This window comes from Chamaea fasciata, unplaced genomic scaffold (genome assembly GCF_029207755.1).
Source record: "Chamaea fasciata isolate MVZ Bird 193981 ecotype frontalis unplaced genomic scaffold, bChaFas1.0.hap1 SCAF_1, whole genome shotgun sequence".
NCBI classification, from domain to species: Eukaryota; Metazoa; Chordata; class Aves; order Passeriformes; family Sylviidae; genus Chamaea; species Chamaea fasciata.
This window is the reverse complement of record NW_027094086.1, coordinates 18,884,333-18,898,543: the sequence shown is the minus strand read 5'-3', so window position 1 is coordinate 18,898,543 and position 14,211 is coordinate 18,884,333. Positions and strand designations below refer to the sequence as shown.

The window sequence follows — 14,211 nt, the reverse complement described above, 5'->3', positions numbered from 1 at the left end:
TTTTGTTGTTGGTTTTTTTTGTGTGGTTTTTTTTGTTTGTTTGTTTGGTTGTTTTTTTTTTTTTTTTTTTTTTTTTTTTGTACAGGAATTAGAATGTCTGCATAAAATTTCCTATTGGAAGATGAGTAAGAACATTGACTATTCCTTCAGTTTCAAATAAAAAAATAATAGTCTTGTATTCTTCATTCAGTATTTGAATCTTAAGTCTCACTTTTATGTTCTCTCTTCATAGAAGAACAGATGTCATCAGGGTATTTTACTATTGTCTCTGCAATTTGGAGCTCAATTAAGGAAACAAACCTCCTCTTTCTCCTCTTAAGAGTATGTGCTACTGCAATGATAGAGAGCTACACTGCTTCTGGAGCAGAGAGAGGAATTGTCCAGCCGAGGGAATGGTGTACACTTGGTGTTGTATGTGCAAACCAAGTGCAAACCAGTCCCGCTGGCTGTCTCACTGCAGAAGTGCTAGCTCTGCCTTCTGCTGTCCTGCTCACCTTACAAGCTTTGTAATCATAGTTTTTTTTCTCTTGTGACAATTGCACTGCTAATAGTACACGTGCTGTTGAATGCTAAAGTGCTTTGTGCCCTGAGGTGTCAGCAGTGAAGTTAGTTGAGATGTTGGGGCAGTGCAATGTGTACATAGCAGCTGAAATGGCTGTGAGAGGAGGGCCTGCCACTATCTCTTGTGTGATGAGTAATGATTGAACATATCACCATGAATAGTATGCTCTGAACTACAGCTAATTTTATTTCAATAGCCTTCCCCTGTTTTAAAAATGAGCTGTATTACTGAACCTTGGCTGTACAGAAACATTTGTAAAGAAGGAATCATTGTGGAGAAGGGAGCTGATATTTACTGGGTGAGTTACATGTCCATTGAACTTTCCACTCACTTCAAGCGACTGCAGCAACTGCGGTGAGACTTGGAAAACTACAGAGATGTAAAAGTCAAATCTGTTTCTTCTGATACAAGTTATATGCTGTCACTTAAGCTTGATAGCTGTATTAGAATATAAAAAATGTATGTAAGTTCCCTACAGAAGAAGATAAATTTTTTTCACTACCACGGATGTGCAGAAATAACCCTAGCTTCAGACAGGAGAGTGCAGGAGCTCTGTTTCAAGTAAAACATTTTGGGAGTGAATACAGTATTTAAGAAAATAACTATAAGCTATCATGAGAGTACCTGAGAGTTGCTCATTGTCTCAAAGGTTAAAGGTTTTATTTTCAAAGTAAGTCAGATCTAGGAAAGCAGGTCTTAAAAGTTTACAGAGGCTGTTTTAATCAAGCACGTTTTGGCCTTTCTCATCTCTTTATTTCAAATACTTTAATTTGGTGGAGGTTGTGCTAGTTTCACAGGAGTTTAACACAGTATAGTAGGAGAGTTAGGGTGGGTAATTCAGGGAGTACATTTGTTTGTTTTTTAATGAGGTCAGATTTATTATCTCCCACACCATGGATAAATTTGTCACACAGCTTAATGTAAAAACATGTTATAAAGCATATAACCTATATGAAATGCTTCCATATACCATAACTTACATAAATATTTAATATTTCTTTTTGACAAAAATGGTAAACTCTTTTCAGAAATTAGAAGGCTTTGCTTGATACTGCCTACTCAAAGTTAAATAGTGGAGGGGGTAGTATGAGCAAAAATCGTGGTTATGTGATGTGGTTTGCTCATCCCACTGGAAATAAAATGGTTTGAGGGGAAGAATAGGAAAAGCGGGGAGGGAGGGGGGCTTGGTTAATTTTGCATAGATTTTAACACTGGGATGACTAAATGGGAGACTTAAGTTACCTGCAGTGAGCTAGCATCAGTGAGGTTGATGATGTATAGCAGTGATTACATTGTTACGACTGCTGTGTTTTCCTGTGGTAGGATGAGAATTCTCACAAGCAGAAATACGTGATTCACTTAACACATGCTATTAGTGTGTATTCTTTGTACAGGTGTCTTGTGTAAGATCTGTTGCTGTGTACACTGAAATCTTTTTCTGGTCCTTTGGACAGAGAAACCTTCACAGGAAATACTTTTAACAGGCTATGGAAAGGAGAATGTGCTTACATTTTGAAGCAACCTCCTGATATTTTACTTCACGGAATATGCATGTGTGTTTGTTTTCCAGTATCTGGGAGAATAAGCCAAGAAATAATTAAGGGTTTTATTTATAGTTCATGTATTCCTTCGACAACAAAATTTTTCCAAGACAATTTAGACAGCTATAAAAGGTCATTATATGAAGATGTAAAGAAGAAGTTAAGAATATGCAGGTAAAAATTATGTAAGTATTACAGTAAGACATCAGTTTTGTAGGTGAACTTGAGTAGTCTAAGAGGTCTCAAGAAAACATTAAATAAGCTCCACTGATTCCATCTTGCAATTAATTTTTCTTCCATAGGGTCATATAATGTAACTATGCCTAAAGTATCAATGATCTACCTACATCTATAGATGTTGTAGTCAGTTCTTGTATCATTAAGTTATATTTGATTTATTTGTACATTGAAGCTTCAAACTGGAGTACCTGTACTCATAATAAGACAGCAATATTTGTTTTATCAGAGACAAGATGTTAATACACCTCTACTTCTGTAAGAAGGTATTTGCTCTTTCAGTTTGAAAGAATCTTTAGGAGGGAAAAAGCCACTTCTTTTTCATTGCTTGCCCAGGCATCTGCTCTGAAACCATGCTTTTCATGTGAAGCACACACATTTTACCAGGACAGCTATTTTTACAGTAGTAGATAAACATATCTCTAATCCAGTAAGTAGCAGAGACCTTATGGAGTTCTCAAATGTGTGAATAATACGCTTTTAAGTCCTAGAAATATTAGTTTATTAGTGTTTAGTCCTCTTCAGCATCACCTGGACTGAAATACATTGTTTCAGTGACATTGGAATGGCAAATGCTGTAAAATTAGGTCAGTATTTCAGTATAATGTGGAACAACATTTTCCTCAAAGTTACGAACACCGTTTCTCTCTTTTCTCACAGAGGTACATTTCAGTGGAAGATTATGATGTTAGTTGCTTTTTTGCTGTATACAAAAGTACAAGTACCTGGCTAGTTTTTATATGTTGCATATTATTTTTCTCTGTATTTATAAGAACAGGGTCTGTATAGATAATCAGATGAGACATTGCACAATGTTGCATAGAAGGTATTTTTTAGAAAGCTATCTAATAAAAAAATTTATTCATTACATTCCAACCTCCATAAGCTTAAATAGGAAACAAAAAATTAGTTATATAAATACAATAAATATATAAAACCCCATTTGTAAAAAGGATTTTTTTATGTGATATATAAGGGAAAGCTGTGTCAACAGTTGTATCAACGAGATAATAACTGCAGTAATAGTTACAAATTGTGCTTGTAAAAAAAATGTGGTATCCTTGATTCTGTACTATAATAAGGTCATTTTACTTGTATTTAAATCAATTAATTAGGAAGGGAAGTGCATGCACAAGACTGTTTTTCAGATCAAAAACTTTGTCTGAGTTTATACTGTTATTCAGCTTCTGATCTGGCATGTTTCATGTTCCTGATATTCCAGTTTAAACAGGTTGGGAATATCTTAATGTAACAACAAGTGGAAGTTGGAATTAGTTTGTAGCTCTTTATATTGCTTTGGGCTTTTATCATCAGCTGCTTATATTTCATACAGATTTTTCGTGTAGTAATTAACTTAATTGTTCTGCAAGCGCTTCTGGTACAAAATGAAGTCCATTTGGATGCACTTATAAAAATCGTGCATATATATGCACGATTACTCTCTTCTATGTGGTGAAATACTCTCTTCTGTGTGGCGAACAGGGAAATCTTATATTCAAAATGTGCAGATGCTAATGGCAAGGGAGAAGAGGAGAAAAGTTTTCCAAAAGTTGTTCTGGTTATAGCCTGACTTATTTTAATAAAGTAATGATGACATTATCATCTCTTCCTTGCCATAACATTTCTCCTTCAAAGTCCACCAGCCCGTGTTTTCTGGCTCTCATCAGAATCCCAACCACCTTATCTGAGATACGAACGTATCTGTCAAAGAGTTCCCCGAAAGTGACTTGGATCTTGCCGTCGGGCCGTGGCTTGGCCATCGATTCAATGATGAAGCACAGGTCCCTGATCTCGCGGTGGATGTGGGCCTCGGCTCTCTTGGCTCTCTCAGCAGTTTTGGTTCCTTCCTTCGGGTGGCCGTATCCTTCATCTCCTTTGTGCAGGCGCGTGGACATGGCCAGCTCGTGGTCAAACTCCTCGCTGAAGGGGTTCAGCTTCTGCGTTATGATGTGCTGGTCGGCCCATTCCTGCCACCTGTCCTTGAGGCTGTGCACGGCGCTGCATTTCCTGCGCGCGTTGCTGCGCGCCTCCTCGCTCAGCCGGCTGGCGCTGAAAGACACACAAACACACCCGAGCTTTGCATCTCCGCCTTGCCTGATGCGGGTCTGCTGTTGATTGCTCTCTGCTGTAAATGGGTTACTGTGGTTTTGGGATGAGCTGGAATCCACCAGGTGGCACAAGTTCACCACTTCTAAGTTGGTTCTCTCGGGGCTGTTCGTCCCCATTCAGTTTGCACTCAAAGGCAAGTTCCGTGATGACAGCTTTATTCTGTCTACACTACCACCTTCCACCCTGATCTGAGCCATTTTGACAAACTTTGCCCCAGAACGACTTAATTCTGCGAGGGAGCAAAACAGTATGTTGCTGATTACCTGCACTTTCTGTACCTTTAGTCAGTCACGCAGTTCGCCATTCCTGCCTGCTTGGCCAAGCCTGAAGTGTGCCAGCCCTGAGGTTAGAGATGCTGATTGCTGTCGGTGTATGACCTGGCTGAAAACTAGAGGGTAGTGCCTAGAAAAATCTGTCCCCTGTAACAGATGTCAATGATTATAGCAACAACAAAAAGCTAATTGAGTGCAGCAGCTCTGTCTATGCTTTTATATTTGGAGTATGGTTCTTAATAAATATTGAAGTCCAAAATTCACATTTCCATTGGTAGGGTAGAAGCCTGAAAGTGTCAAGGGCAAAGGATAAGGAAAAACCTTTGGGGTTGTTTTTTTGTGTGTTTGTTGGGGGTTTTGGTGTGGGGTTTTTTGGTGGTGTTTTTTTGTTTGTTTGTTTGGTTGGTTGGGTTTTTTTGTTGTTTTTTTTGGGGGGGAGTGGTTTCGTTTTGGTTTGGTTTTTTTTTGGGGGGGGGGGTGTTGGGGGGTTGTTTTGTTTTATTTCCTTTTTTGGGTTTTTTTGGTTTTTATGACTGCAATAGTTCTGGATGACTCCAGGCAGACACTCTATCCTCTCGTGGCCAATCTCACATGGTGTAGGGCAGCAATAGATAGTCTGAGCTAGTCTTTGTGCTGTCTGCATCCTTTCAATGTGTATGTACAGAACTCAGCTTGGGACTGTGCTGTGCTGTAGCTATGCCAAAGTAATTTGTTTTTTAATATTTTTGCTCCCCAAAAGGCTGCTCTGAAACCTCCTCAGTAATGTCAGCTGAATGTTAACACCAAAGAATCAAAATGCACTTAGCAAACAACACACAGTGCTGCAAAGTTGCGGTAAATTCTGTTTCCCTGCTGTTTGGACATTCCTTTGTTTTCTACAAAGTGTTTCAAAGAGAATAGGAGTCATAGAGATGTCTCCAGTTCAGAACAGTGCACCAGAAAGATGCCAGTGTTGGGCAGGGTTATGGTAGGGTATGAGTTGCAAACACGTAGTGCCAGGGATAGAAAAAGAACTAGGAGACATGCAACTCTTTATTAGTTGCCCTAAGATTGGCTTGGCTGTATTGAGGAACTGTGTTTAAAAAGCTCCAAAATGCTCTTCCCTATCAATTTGGTGGAAAACCATCAGAAGAATTGAGCATACTGAGTGGCCAGGTAAGTGCACTTTTCTTCTGTGGTGTGATTACAGAGCATCCTGAGAGTAGGCAGTGTGTCTGTACCTGTAATTTTGAGTAAGAGACTAACAGGTAGGTGTTGGCAGGAAAGCATTAAAATACACCAGTGGGGTAAATCTAGACAATTCAGTTTTCCGACAATAAACCAAATGCTCCTCTATATAAGCTGTTGTCATACAGAGAAAGGGAAAGCTGTGATCCTTTGTCCCTTCACTGGAATTGTGCCTTCATTGTCCAGAGGAGCTGTGGGCACAGAGTTTGGCTATGCAAAGGAATTTGTCTCCTGAAGCCTACGGCTGTCCCAAAGGTCACAGAAACCCTGTGCCAGCACAATCTGAACTCCAACTGAAGCTCAGATTGTTTCACTAGCTCTTTATGTGGGAAGCTATCAGTTAAGGCAGGGGGAAAAAATCCTAAGTGAATCAAAACTGCCTTGAAGAAGTGATGCCATCAGTCTCAGTGGAGTTTATGAGTAGGTATCATCGTGGAGGGCTTATTCCTCAGCTACAGCCAGCTGCCTCCCCTTTCTCTCCAGGGACTATGACCTCCGAGAAAGTCCTAGAGCTTCAGTTCCCCAGGTTGAGTGAAGAGAAGAGGGGGAGTGAGACAGCAGGAGGCTGTGCAGTCTTTGTTACTTGCTTTAACAGTCTAGAATGTATTCCCTCCTTTCTCTACCAAAACTCATTTTCCTTTCTAGCAGAATATTATTATTGCCTTCCTCATCCAGATCACCTTCTGAGTGGTTGAGAGTGGTTTTGCTTTTAATGTGCCACACATAGGCTTGAAAACACCTTACTTTTTAAATGCAGTTTTGTAATTTAACCGTTTCTAGTTGCTCATTTCTAGTTGCTCAAGTGCTAGTTTTGCCATAGTTTAGCTTAATGACAAGTTTAAAACGTGAATTGCATACACATAGAAGCATTTTTTTATGTTTCTACTGCACCTACACAAAGGATCGTGCATCCAAAGTGAAGGTTTTTAGCTTTCACCCACTCAAAGAAGTGCCTTGTGTGCAACAATCAACTAAGTTAAACTGTTAACCAGAACAATTATCCTAAATGCATTCTGACCTCCTAGGCAAATAGTGTCTATGTTGCATATTCACCCCGGTTCTTTCTGGTAGGGAAAAGGTATGAATCCCGTTTTAACATTTTGAGTTTCATATCCTTTTTGTTGCATCCCTTTTGCTCCTAATCAGGAACGGAATATTGTCTCTTATGCCAGTAGGCCAACAGGCCTTCTACTAAGGAAGCAACCTTATTCCAGTGAGTAGTGAAGCTGGAAATAATGAAGGTGCTGTTGTGAGGAAAACAAAATACTTGCACTGATCCTTTTTTTCCTGGAATGTGGAGAGGAAAATGGGAGATATGCTTTAACAACATAACTATGTACTTATGGCCTTTTTGAACAAGATTAAACTACATTGAAAGGTTCATAAAGGTATCAGGCTGGCATATTATATTCTGAGGCTGTAAAATAAAGAAATGAGTAGTTTAAAAAGTCCAGTCCTGATAGCACCACTGGAAGTGCAGAAAATTATTTTTGTGTCTGATTTCAGTGCAAGAAAGAGCTATAAGTAACACAGAGGGTGTTATTTCAATCATTTGGACAATGGTAAATATGGCTAACCAATCTTTTTTCAAGCAGCAGCACTAAAATTAGGCATACAAGGAAAATATAAGTTTAACAGAAGCTAGATAGTTGGTCTGTTTCTACTATAACATTTGAAACTGAGGAAATTGTTTTAATTAAAGTTGTTTACAAGTAAATGCTGCAAATGTATCCTTTTTCCACTGTATATTTGGAATCTTTAGGTTTGAGGCCCTAACTTCGGTGAAAGGATGGTGCACACAGTCCTTGCCAAAAGCAGGTACCACAAACTTTCAAGCCCTAGGTTACTGGGGAGCTTTTTTCACTTGGGCTGTTAACCATTTTCTTCTTACAGGAGCTGACTGTTCAGCTGTAAGCAAAGCATCATTCTAATCCCATTTAAACAGTTAAAATAGCTCTGGGAGTGTGTGTTCAGATAGCTGTGCTTAAAGTTACTCTGTGGTTGAAATCCATAACTATGTTAGTCACAGTCTAATGGTCACAATAATGTTCATCAGTGGTGAGGTGTAAAACCAAAACTGTGACCATGATACAGCCTGTCCACCTGTCTGCACAGGGATCACAAAGTCTGTTTTGGCATTTTCGTCAGTTTTTCATCCTCTGTGCTGATCCAGTTTTTAATTTCTGAAAATGCAATTGAGATATGGTGTGAACTTGAGGTCCAAGATACTGTGAATTTTTCCTTTCTTTGAATTGGTGAACTCCAAATTCATGGAAAGTTTCCAAAGAGAAGCAGTGAACCCCACTTTTGGTAAGAAGTATGTGGAAGTAATTCCTGCAACATTAATTTCTGTTTTGAAGACATTCTCTTCAAATTGCTCCTGAGAATATTTACAATTTATACTAACCAAAATAATGAATAAGTATTTGGAAATATTACTTATCGAATATATTGATTTAGACAACGTTTGCTGAAATAAATGAATAGCTGAAGGCTCTTGATGAGTAAAAGTTGTGATTCTGAAATATGGACTGAAGTATTAAGAAGTAAGTAGTTATTTTGATGAACCAGTAAATACAGTGTGAAAATTAAATATAATTAACATTTCCAAAATATAACTTCCTGACTTTTTGTGTTAGGTACATAGTCCAATGTTGTTGAGGAACTCCTTAGGCACAGAGTGATATATGAAAGGTCTCCTGAATTTTGATTAATTTCTTCTAAGCCAAGAGTAATAGTTTACCTTTGATCACTTCCTACTATTCCCCCCCCCCCCTTTCCTTGTGGAAAGCTGTACCCCTCTGCCATTTGTATAATGAAGATGCTTTTGATGTAATTGATGTAATTTGATGTAATGAAGATGCTTTACTTACAGAGATGGGGCAGGCCGTTTAATCCTCACAGCTGTCACCTCCCGGTCACTGTCTTCCTGCTCGAGCTTGTCCTCTGCTTCCCCATAGCCACTGTCCTGGGCATCCAGGCTGTCATCACGACTCTTAAGCAGCAGCTCTCCCTTGGCCCCATCTTTGTCTTCTTCTTCCATCTTCTCCCAGCCCTTGGTCAGCTCTGATACCACATTTGAACACTTCCTCCTTATGGTTGAAGGTAATTTGTTATTAAGAATTTTGTCAATAGCACTTGATTCTTCTTTGAGTTTGGTCATCTCAGAACTGCTGTTGTTGTTCTCATACCTTTCACTGAGGAGACTGACATCGCCCCCTCGTTCGTAGGCTTTGCTGACGACTGTTTTGGTCACCTCTTTGCTTTTAATGCTGAACGTTTTGAGGTCTTCATCTGATTCCCTTGATTTTTTTTCAGCATCTCTTACTGTCGCTGATTCTGTTGCCAAGGATTTTTCATCCTCTTTTTCTTGGTCCCTTTTGACAGATGGAATTTGCCATTTTTCAAAGGAAATTTCTTGCACAGGCTGAGCTGCTGAGCTTTCTGCAGTGGGAACCCATCCAGAGGGCTCTTGCTCTTGCTTTACATGGTGGTCAGATGCCCACTGCTGCCAGCCTCGTGCCAAGCTGAAGACCTGGCTGGCCATCCGGATCTTGTGGACAGCCCTTCTCACAGGAGCAGTGCTCGGCTTTTCTTCAGGAGCCATGTTGCTGTCTGCTGCCATCCTGGCTTCTCCCTTTCTTATCCTCAGCACCTTCTGAATGGACTTCCTGAAGTGAATAATGCCCTCTGAAGAGGGCCACACAGATTTAAATAGAAGCAGGAGCAGTTGATGCCCTTGGAAAATATGTGAAACGCTTCTCACAAAGATATAGTATCCTCACTGTTGCAGAGGTCTTTTTTTTAAAACACAGGGTTACATTTCATCACAGCAGATGAATGATGCATGATGTAAACAGTGTGACACAGACGTGTGCTGGAAATAGTGGGAAAGTAATAGCTGCTTTAGTCCCTCCTTCCCTTGCACTGCTGAATTCCCGGTTTGTTAGCAAGGGTCTTGTCCTTTTGGAAATGCAGCACTTGGGTTAGAGATTCTGATCAGAGTGACTGAAAATGCTAAATGTGAAGGGCTGTCAGTGGCTAGGAACTTTGGCCAGACTGGGCACTCCTCATCATAACAAGAAAATAGTGGCCCTTGTCATGGAGTGTGAAGCCAGAAGCAAGTTATGACTGAGAAATTTTTAGAGGTATTTCTTAAAAAGATACTGGGTGACTTTTTCTTATTGCTCATGTGTCCATGGAAATCGACGTTTGTTAATTTTTTAAAAGGTATTTATGTGTTCTCTTCCCAGTCATTATCTATTAATGTCTCTCTCTTTAGAACATACCTTCAGGGAGGCCTGGGAGCACTATCATGTTTGGTGTCAGCACTAAGGAAGAGGGAATCACTATGTCTGGGGATCAGCATAATAAGTCTGACTTGGTCAGATGGATGAACGATCTCCAAGTTTTAGGGTTTTGAGAAAATAAAATATAACCTTTTTAATTTCTCACTGCTTTTCAATAGAGTTATATACAGCTTAACTATGTTTACTGTGTACAATACAGAAAAAATCAGTTTTTCTAGGAAACCTTGTGATTTGTTCATTCCAGAGGACTTCCCAGAGTGTGTTCATATTTGAATTTGTGAAATTGTTCAGTGAATTGATACACCCATCGTTGTATGGTAATAAATGTTTTTCTGAGATATAGTCCTATGATATCTTATTTCTTAGTATAATGTTTCCTAAATAGGAACGGAAAATGTCATTGCTTTTTCAATCCATCATACCTTGCAGATTACAGGATGACCCGTGGGACTTGCCATGTGGTGCTCTGAGGCACACTGAACTTCAAGGAATTCTGTTGGCTTTGTTGGTGTTAAATCAGAGATAAATATGGACTCTCATACTCTGCCTTTTTTTTATCTGCTCTCGGTTAAAGACTGGGCTGTTTGAAGTAGGTCAGGTAATATTTAGCTCTTGATTAATGCTATAAGACTACATCATACCTTTGACTTCCATGTAGAATTCCTCATTAATCTGTGGAGTAATTTCCTCTTCAAAACTGATGACATAATGTTAGTTAGTGTTGCTATTAGATATTTACTCATGCTTTTATTTTAGGAAAAAATGTGTCACCTCTGTGTACTGTACAGTCTTAGCAATTGCCCACTGCGTCAGAGCTGAGAGATGACATTGAGAGATGTACCCATACAACTTGATTAAGGAGCATATGTCACCAAACATTTATTTTGGGGTCATTTTACGGCTAATCAGGAGTGGGACCTTCTTGTGCTTCGAATTTACACATCCATGCATGCATGCAGGGGAGTGTATGCCCCCTAAAATACAAGGAAGAGGCATGCGAAAGAAAATAATGCACATGCAGAATAGGAGTATTACACCAGTTCATTATGTCATTCTGAGTGGTTTCTTGAGTATAAGGGTGGCTGCCGCTTTTAGGATGACCCGAAAACTAAATACAGATAAGGGGTAAGGCCAAGGAAGGACTGCAGTGAAACAAGTGAACAAGTGACTGTGACTGTCAGCCCAATAGAGACCCCTATTACAAGGCTGGGTCAGCTCCACCTCCACATGTCCTGGATCCTGTTTTACCTGTACTTAAAGACTACCAGCAGAAGATACTCCCCACTGTCTAGGCAATCTATTCCACTGGTTAACTGGCTGTATTTTTCAATCAGAGGCCTCTTCTCAGTTTATTACTGCAAATACTCTTGAAGTTCTTGAACACTTTTGCTCTCATACCATACTTGCAAGTAGTTGTGTTGAAATTCACAGCACTGAAAAATGATTGCATTCCTGAGGAATGTTTAGAGATTACAGCACATTTCAAAGAAGTTGTTAATGAAGAGACTTCTGGGTTTTTTCTAACAGACTTAACCTTGGTATGTTGGTCATAGTCCTACAGACTTAATACTTACATAGTTTAGATAAATGACAATGAAAGGTCACAGACTAATGAAAAACACCAAGATTACAAATCTAAACTACTATTAAATCCATATTGCACAGCAATATGTTAAACAAATGTTTAGCTAAAATTGGTCACTATATTAAGTTGAAGTGTTATCACAGACTTGTCCAAAGTGCCGGTGAAACTTTCATATAATTATTCTGAGAATAACTATCTTTATAATGCTTAATTTTAGGGTGTACAATGATGTTGCCTTGAATGTGGTCTCATTGTATATGGTGGTGCTTCCAGCAAGAAGTTAATGATAGGTATAAATTATGTCCAAATCATCCCGTGATAGTCATACTTTGTGTGTTGTTTACTTTGCAAATGTTTTATTGCAGTAAGACTAGAATTTATTACTCCATGATTTTAAATTTTCATTCTTAATGAGATAATCAGCCAAGGTTCTGCATGTAATCTTCCTATTGTGACTTCCACAAGGCAATAGCCAGCCTTAAAGGCACAGGTATGTTTTAGGCAGCCTGGACCCGAACCACATTTCCATGTGTCTTCCACACATCACAAGGTCACAAAATATACTCTAAATGCTCAGCAAGACTGGGTGATGGTGACTGTCATAGGTTTTCACAAAGTCAGAAATTATCCTTGGGAGTAGAGGGACCATTTCTTGCAGAAGATCTATAGGAAAATAGGTAATTGGAGAAAGTATTAACTTTGATGAGCAAGCTTGGCACATGCTGACGTTGTAAACTCTTTTTGTCCTTGGCCCTGGCTGCCTACACTTCTGAAATTTAATTTCTTTGACACCTTTAGACAAGTCTGCTCATGTCCCTAAGACCTTGTGGCTACTTGTGTGTTGCTGCATTTCACATAATACCTCTGACTTCCTGAATCCAAAGTTGGGAAGGACCAGATGAGGGGCTGCCGGTGTCAGAGGTAAAAGTTGGGATGTTTTTGCTGTGACGGTTTGGTTTTGTTTTCCGCCTGGATGGACTTTTCCCTGTACAGTTATAAACTATTTAAAAATTCTTTAATTTTCTCTTTGCTGTAGAACACTGTCTCTGGGAGACCACTATATCATCAATGTTTTCTTGTTTTGTTTAAGGATAATTTTAAAGGTAGAACTGTATCTTTCATACATTACTTTACCTTGTCAGACATTGACATAAGTTATTCAGTGGGTTTGATTCCAAGGAATTTAATTTTGAACCAATTGTAAGTGTATGAAAGATGCTGTCTTCCTCCCTAGAGTTAGTGGTGAATAACAAGAACAAGGTGTGTTTCTTTTTAAAGTATAACCAGCTGCCATTATTAGGAATCTCAGGAATTCTTTTCACCATGACACAGTTAAAGTACATTGTGTCATAGCATCATACGTTTCCAGTTATCACAGGAAACCTGTAAAAAAGAGTTAGAGTTTGGGATTTCCTTACTTTTAAAGTTCATGTCAAACAAATTCCTTCTAACAACAGCAGTGAGCAACTGTGTCCCATTCAGCGTGCAGTTTCATGGACAATCCAGGGGTCTGAACTCCAAGAAATGGATGCTCCTGAGCCTTGGAACTGGATTGTGCCCAGCCATTAACTGAAAGCAGTTTATGCATTCATTGGTGCAGTTTCTTATATTTGCATCCTATTTCTGGCCACAGCCTTTTTTGTTTAGCTGAAATTGTGTTGTACTGAGAAATTATCCCTGTTAAATTACATGGAATTTTGAATCTTCATTTGATTATGTGTCACCAAGATTCAACTACATGAGAGATCAGGGTTTACCCATGATCTATCATAATAGCACTGCTCTGTGAAGGATATAAATCCAACAAACTGTGAAGAAAACCCTGGTCAGAACCAAGGCTGAAAGATTCTTAGTTGTGGCAGGGTATTGGGCGGGAGGAAAGATGCACTGTCCAGTAGCAGCAGCTGCAGCGAGTGAGTTGTGGAGCACGGCCCCAAAACTCCTCTCCCTACAGGTGAGACAGGTATAAATGCAAGCCACCCAAGTAATAGAAAACAGCCCTGCAGATTCTCAGCTGGCTGAGGATGAGAATTCAGCATAATTTTTCACTGCAGTATGGTAGAGAGACCTGGCTGTTAGAGCTGACAGAAACCCAGCTCAGGATGGGTTTGCATGCATCCATGTGTCTTCAAGTTCCTACCCAAGCCCTGCTACTCAAGTGACAAAACTCTTCACTATCTTGAATATTTTATTCCTCTAAAGTTGTCTTCACATTTCAGAAGATGAAAACTAATACTGGGATGTGGAGCCTTAAAGCACTTTGGCACCCTTTTCCTACTTTTGCATAGAGTGCCCACAGCTTTTTTTGGAGTCAGATGCCTGCGAGAAATCCATACAAGTTTAATCAAATTTATACAGGAAAGGAAAG

At 39.4% G+C, this 14,211-nt stretch overlaps 1 protein-coding gene across 1 annotated transcript; it reads right to left on the bottom strand.

Moving 5' to 3' along the window:
• Positions 1 to 2,080: 2,080 nt before the first annotated feature.
• Positions 2,081 to 9,635, bottom strand: ABRA (actin binding Rho activating protein). Its single transcript, XM_066177373.1, has 2 exons — positions 8,822 to 9,635; positions 2,081 to 4,389 (listed from the first exon to the last, which is right to left on the bottom strand). Exons 1-2 carry the CDS (start codon positions 9,571 to 9,573, stop codon positions 3,912 to 3,914), a joined length of 1,230 nt encoding a protein of 409 aa, XP_066033470.1. The 5' UTR covers positions 9,574 to 9,635; the 3' UTR covers positions 2,081 to 3,911.
• Positions 9,636 to 14,211: the final 4,576 nt, after the last annotated feature.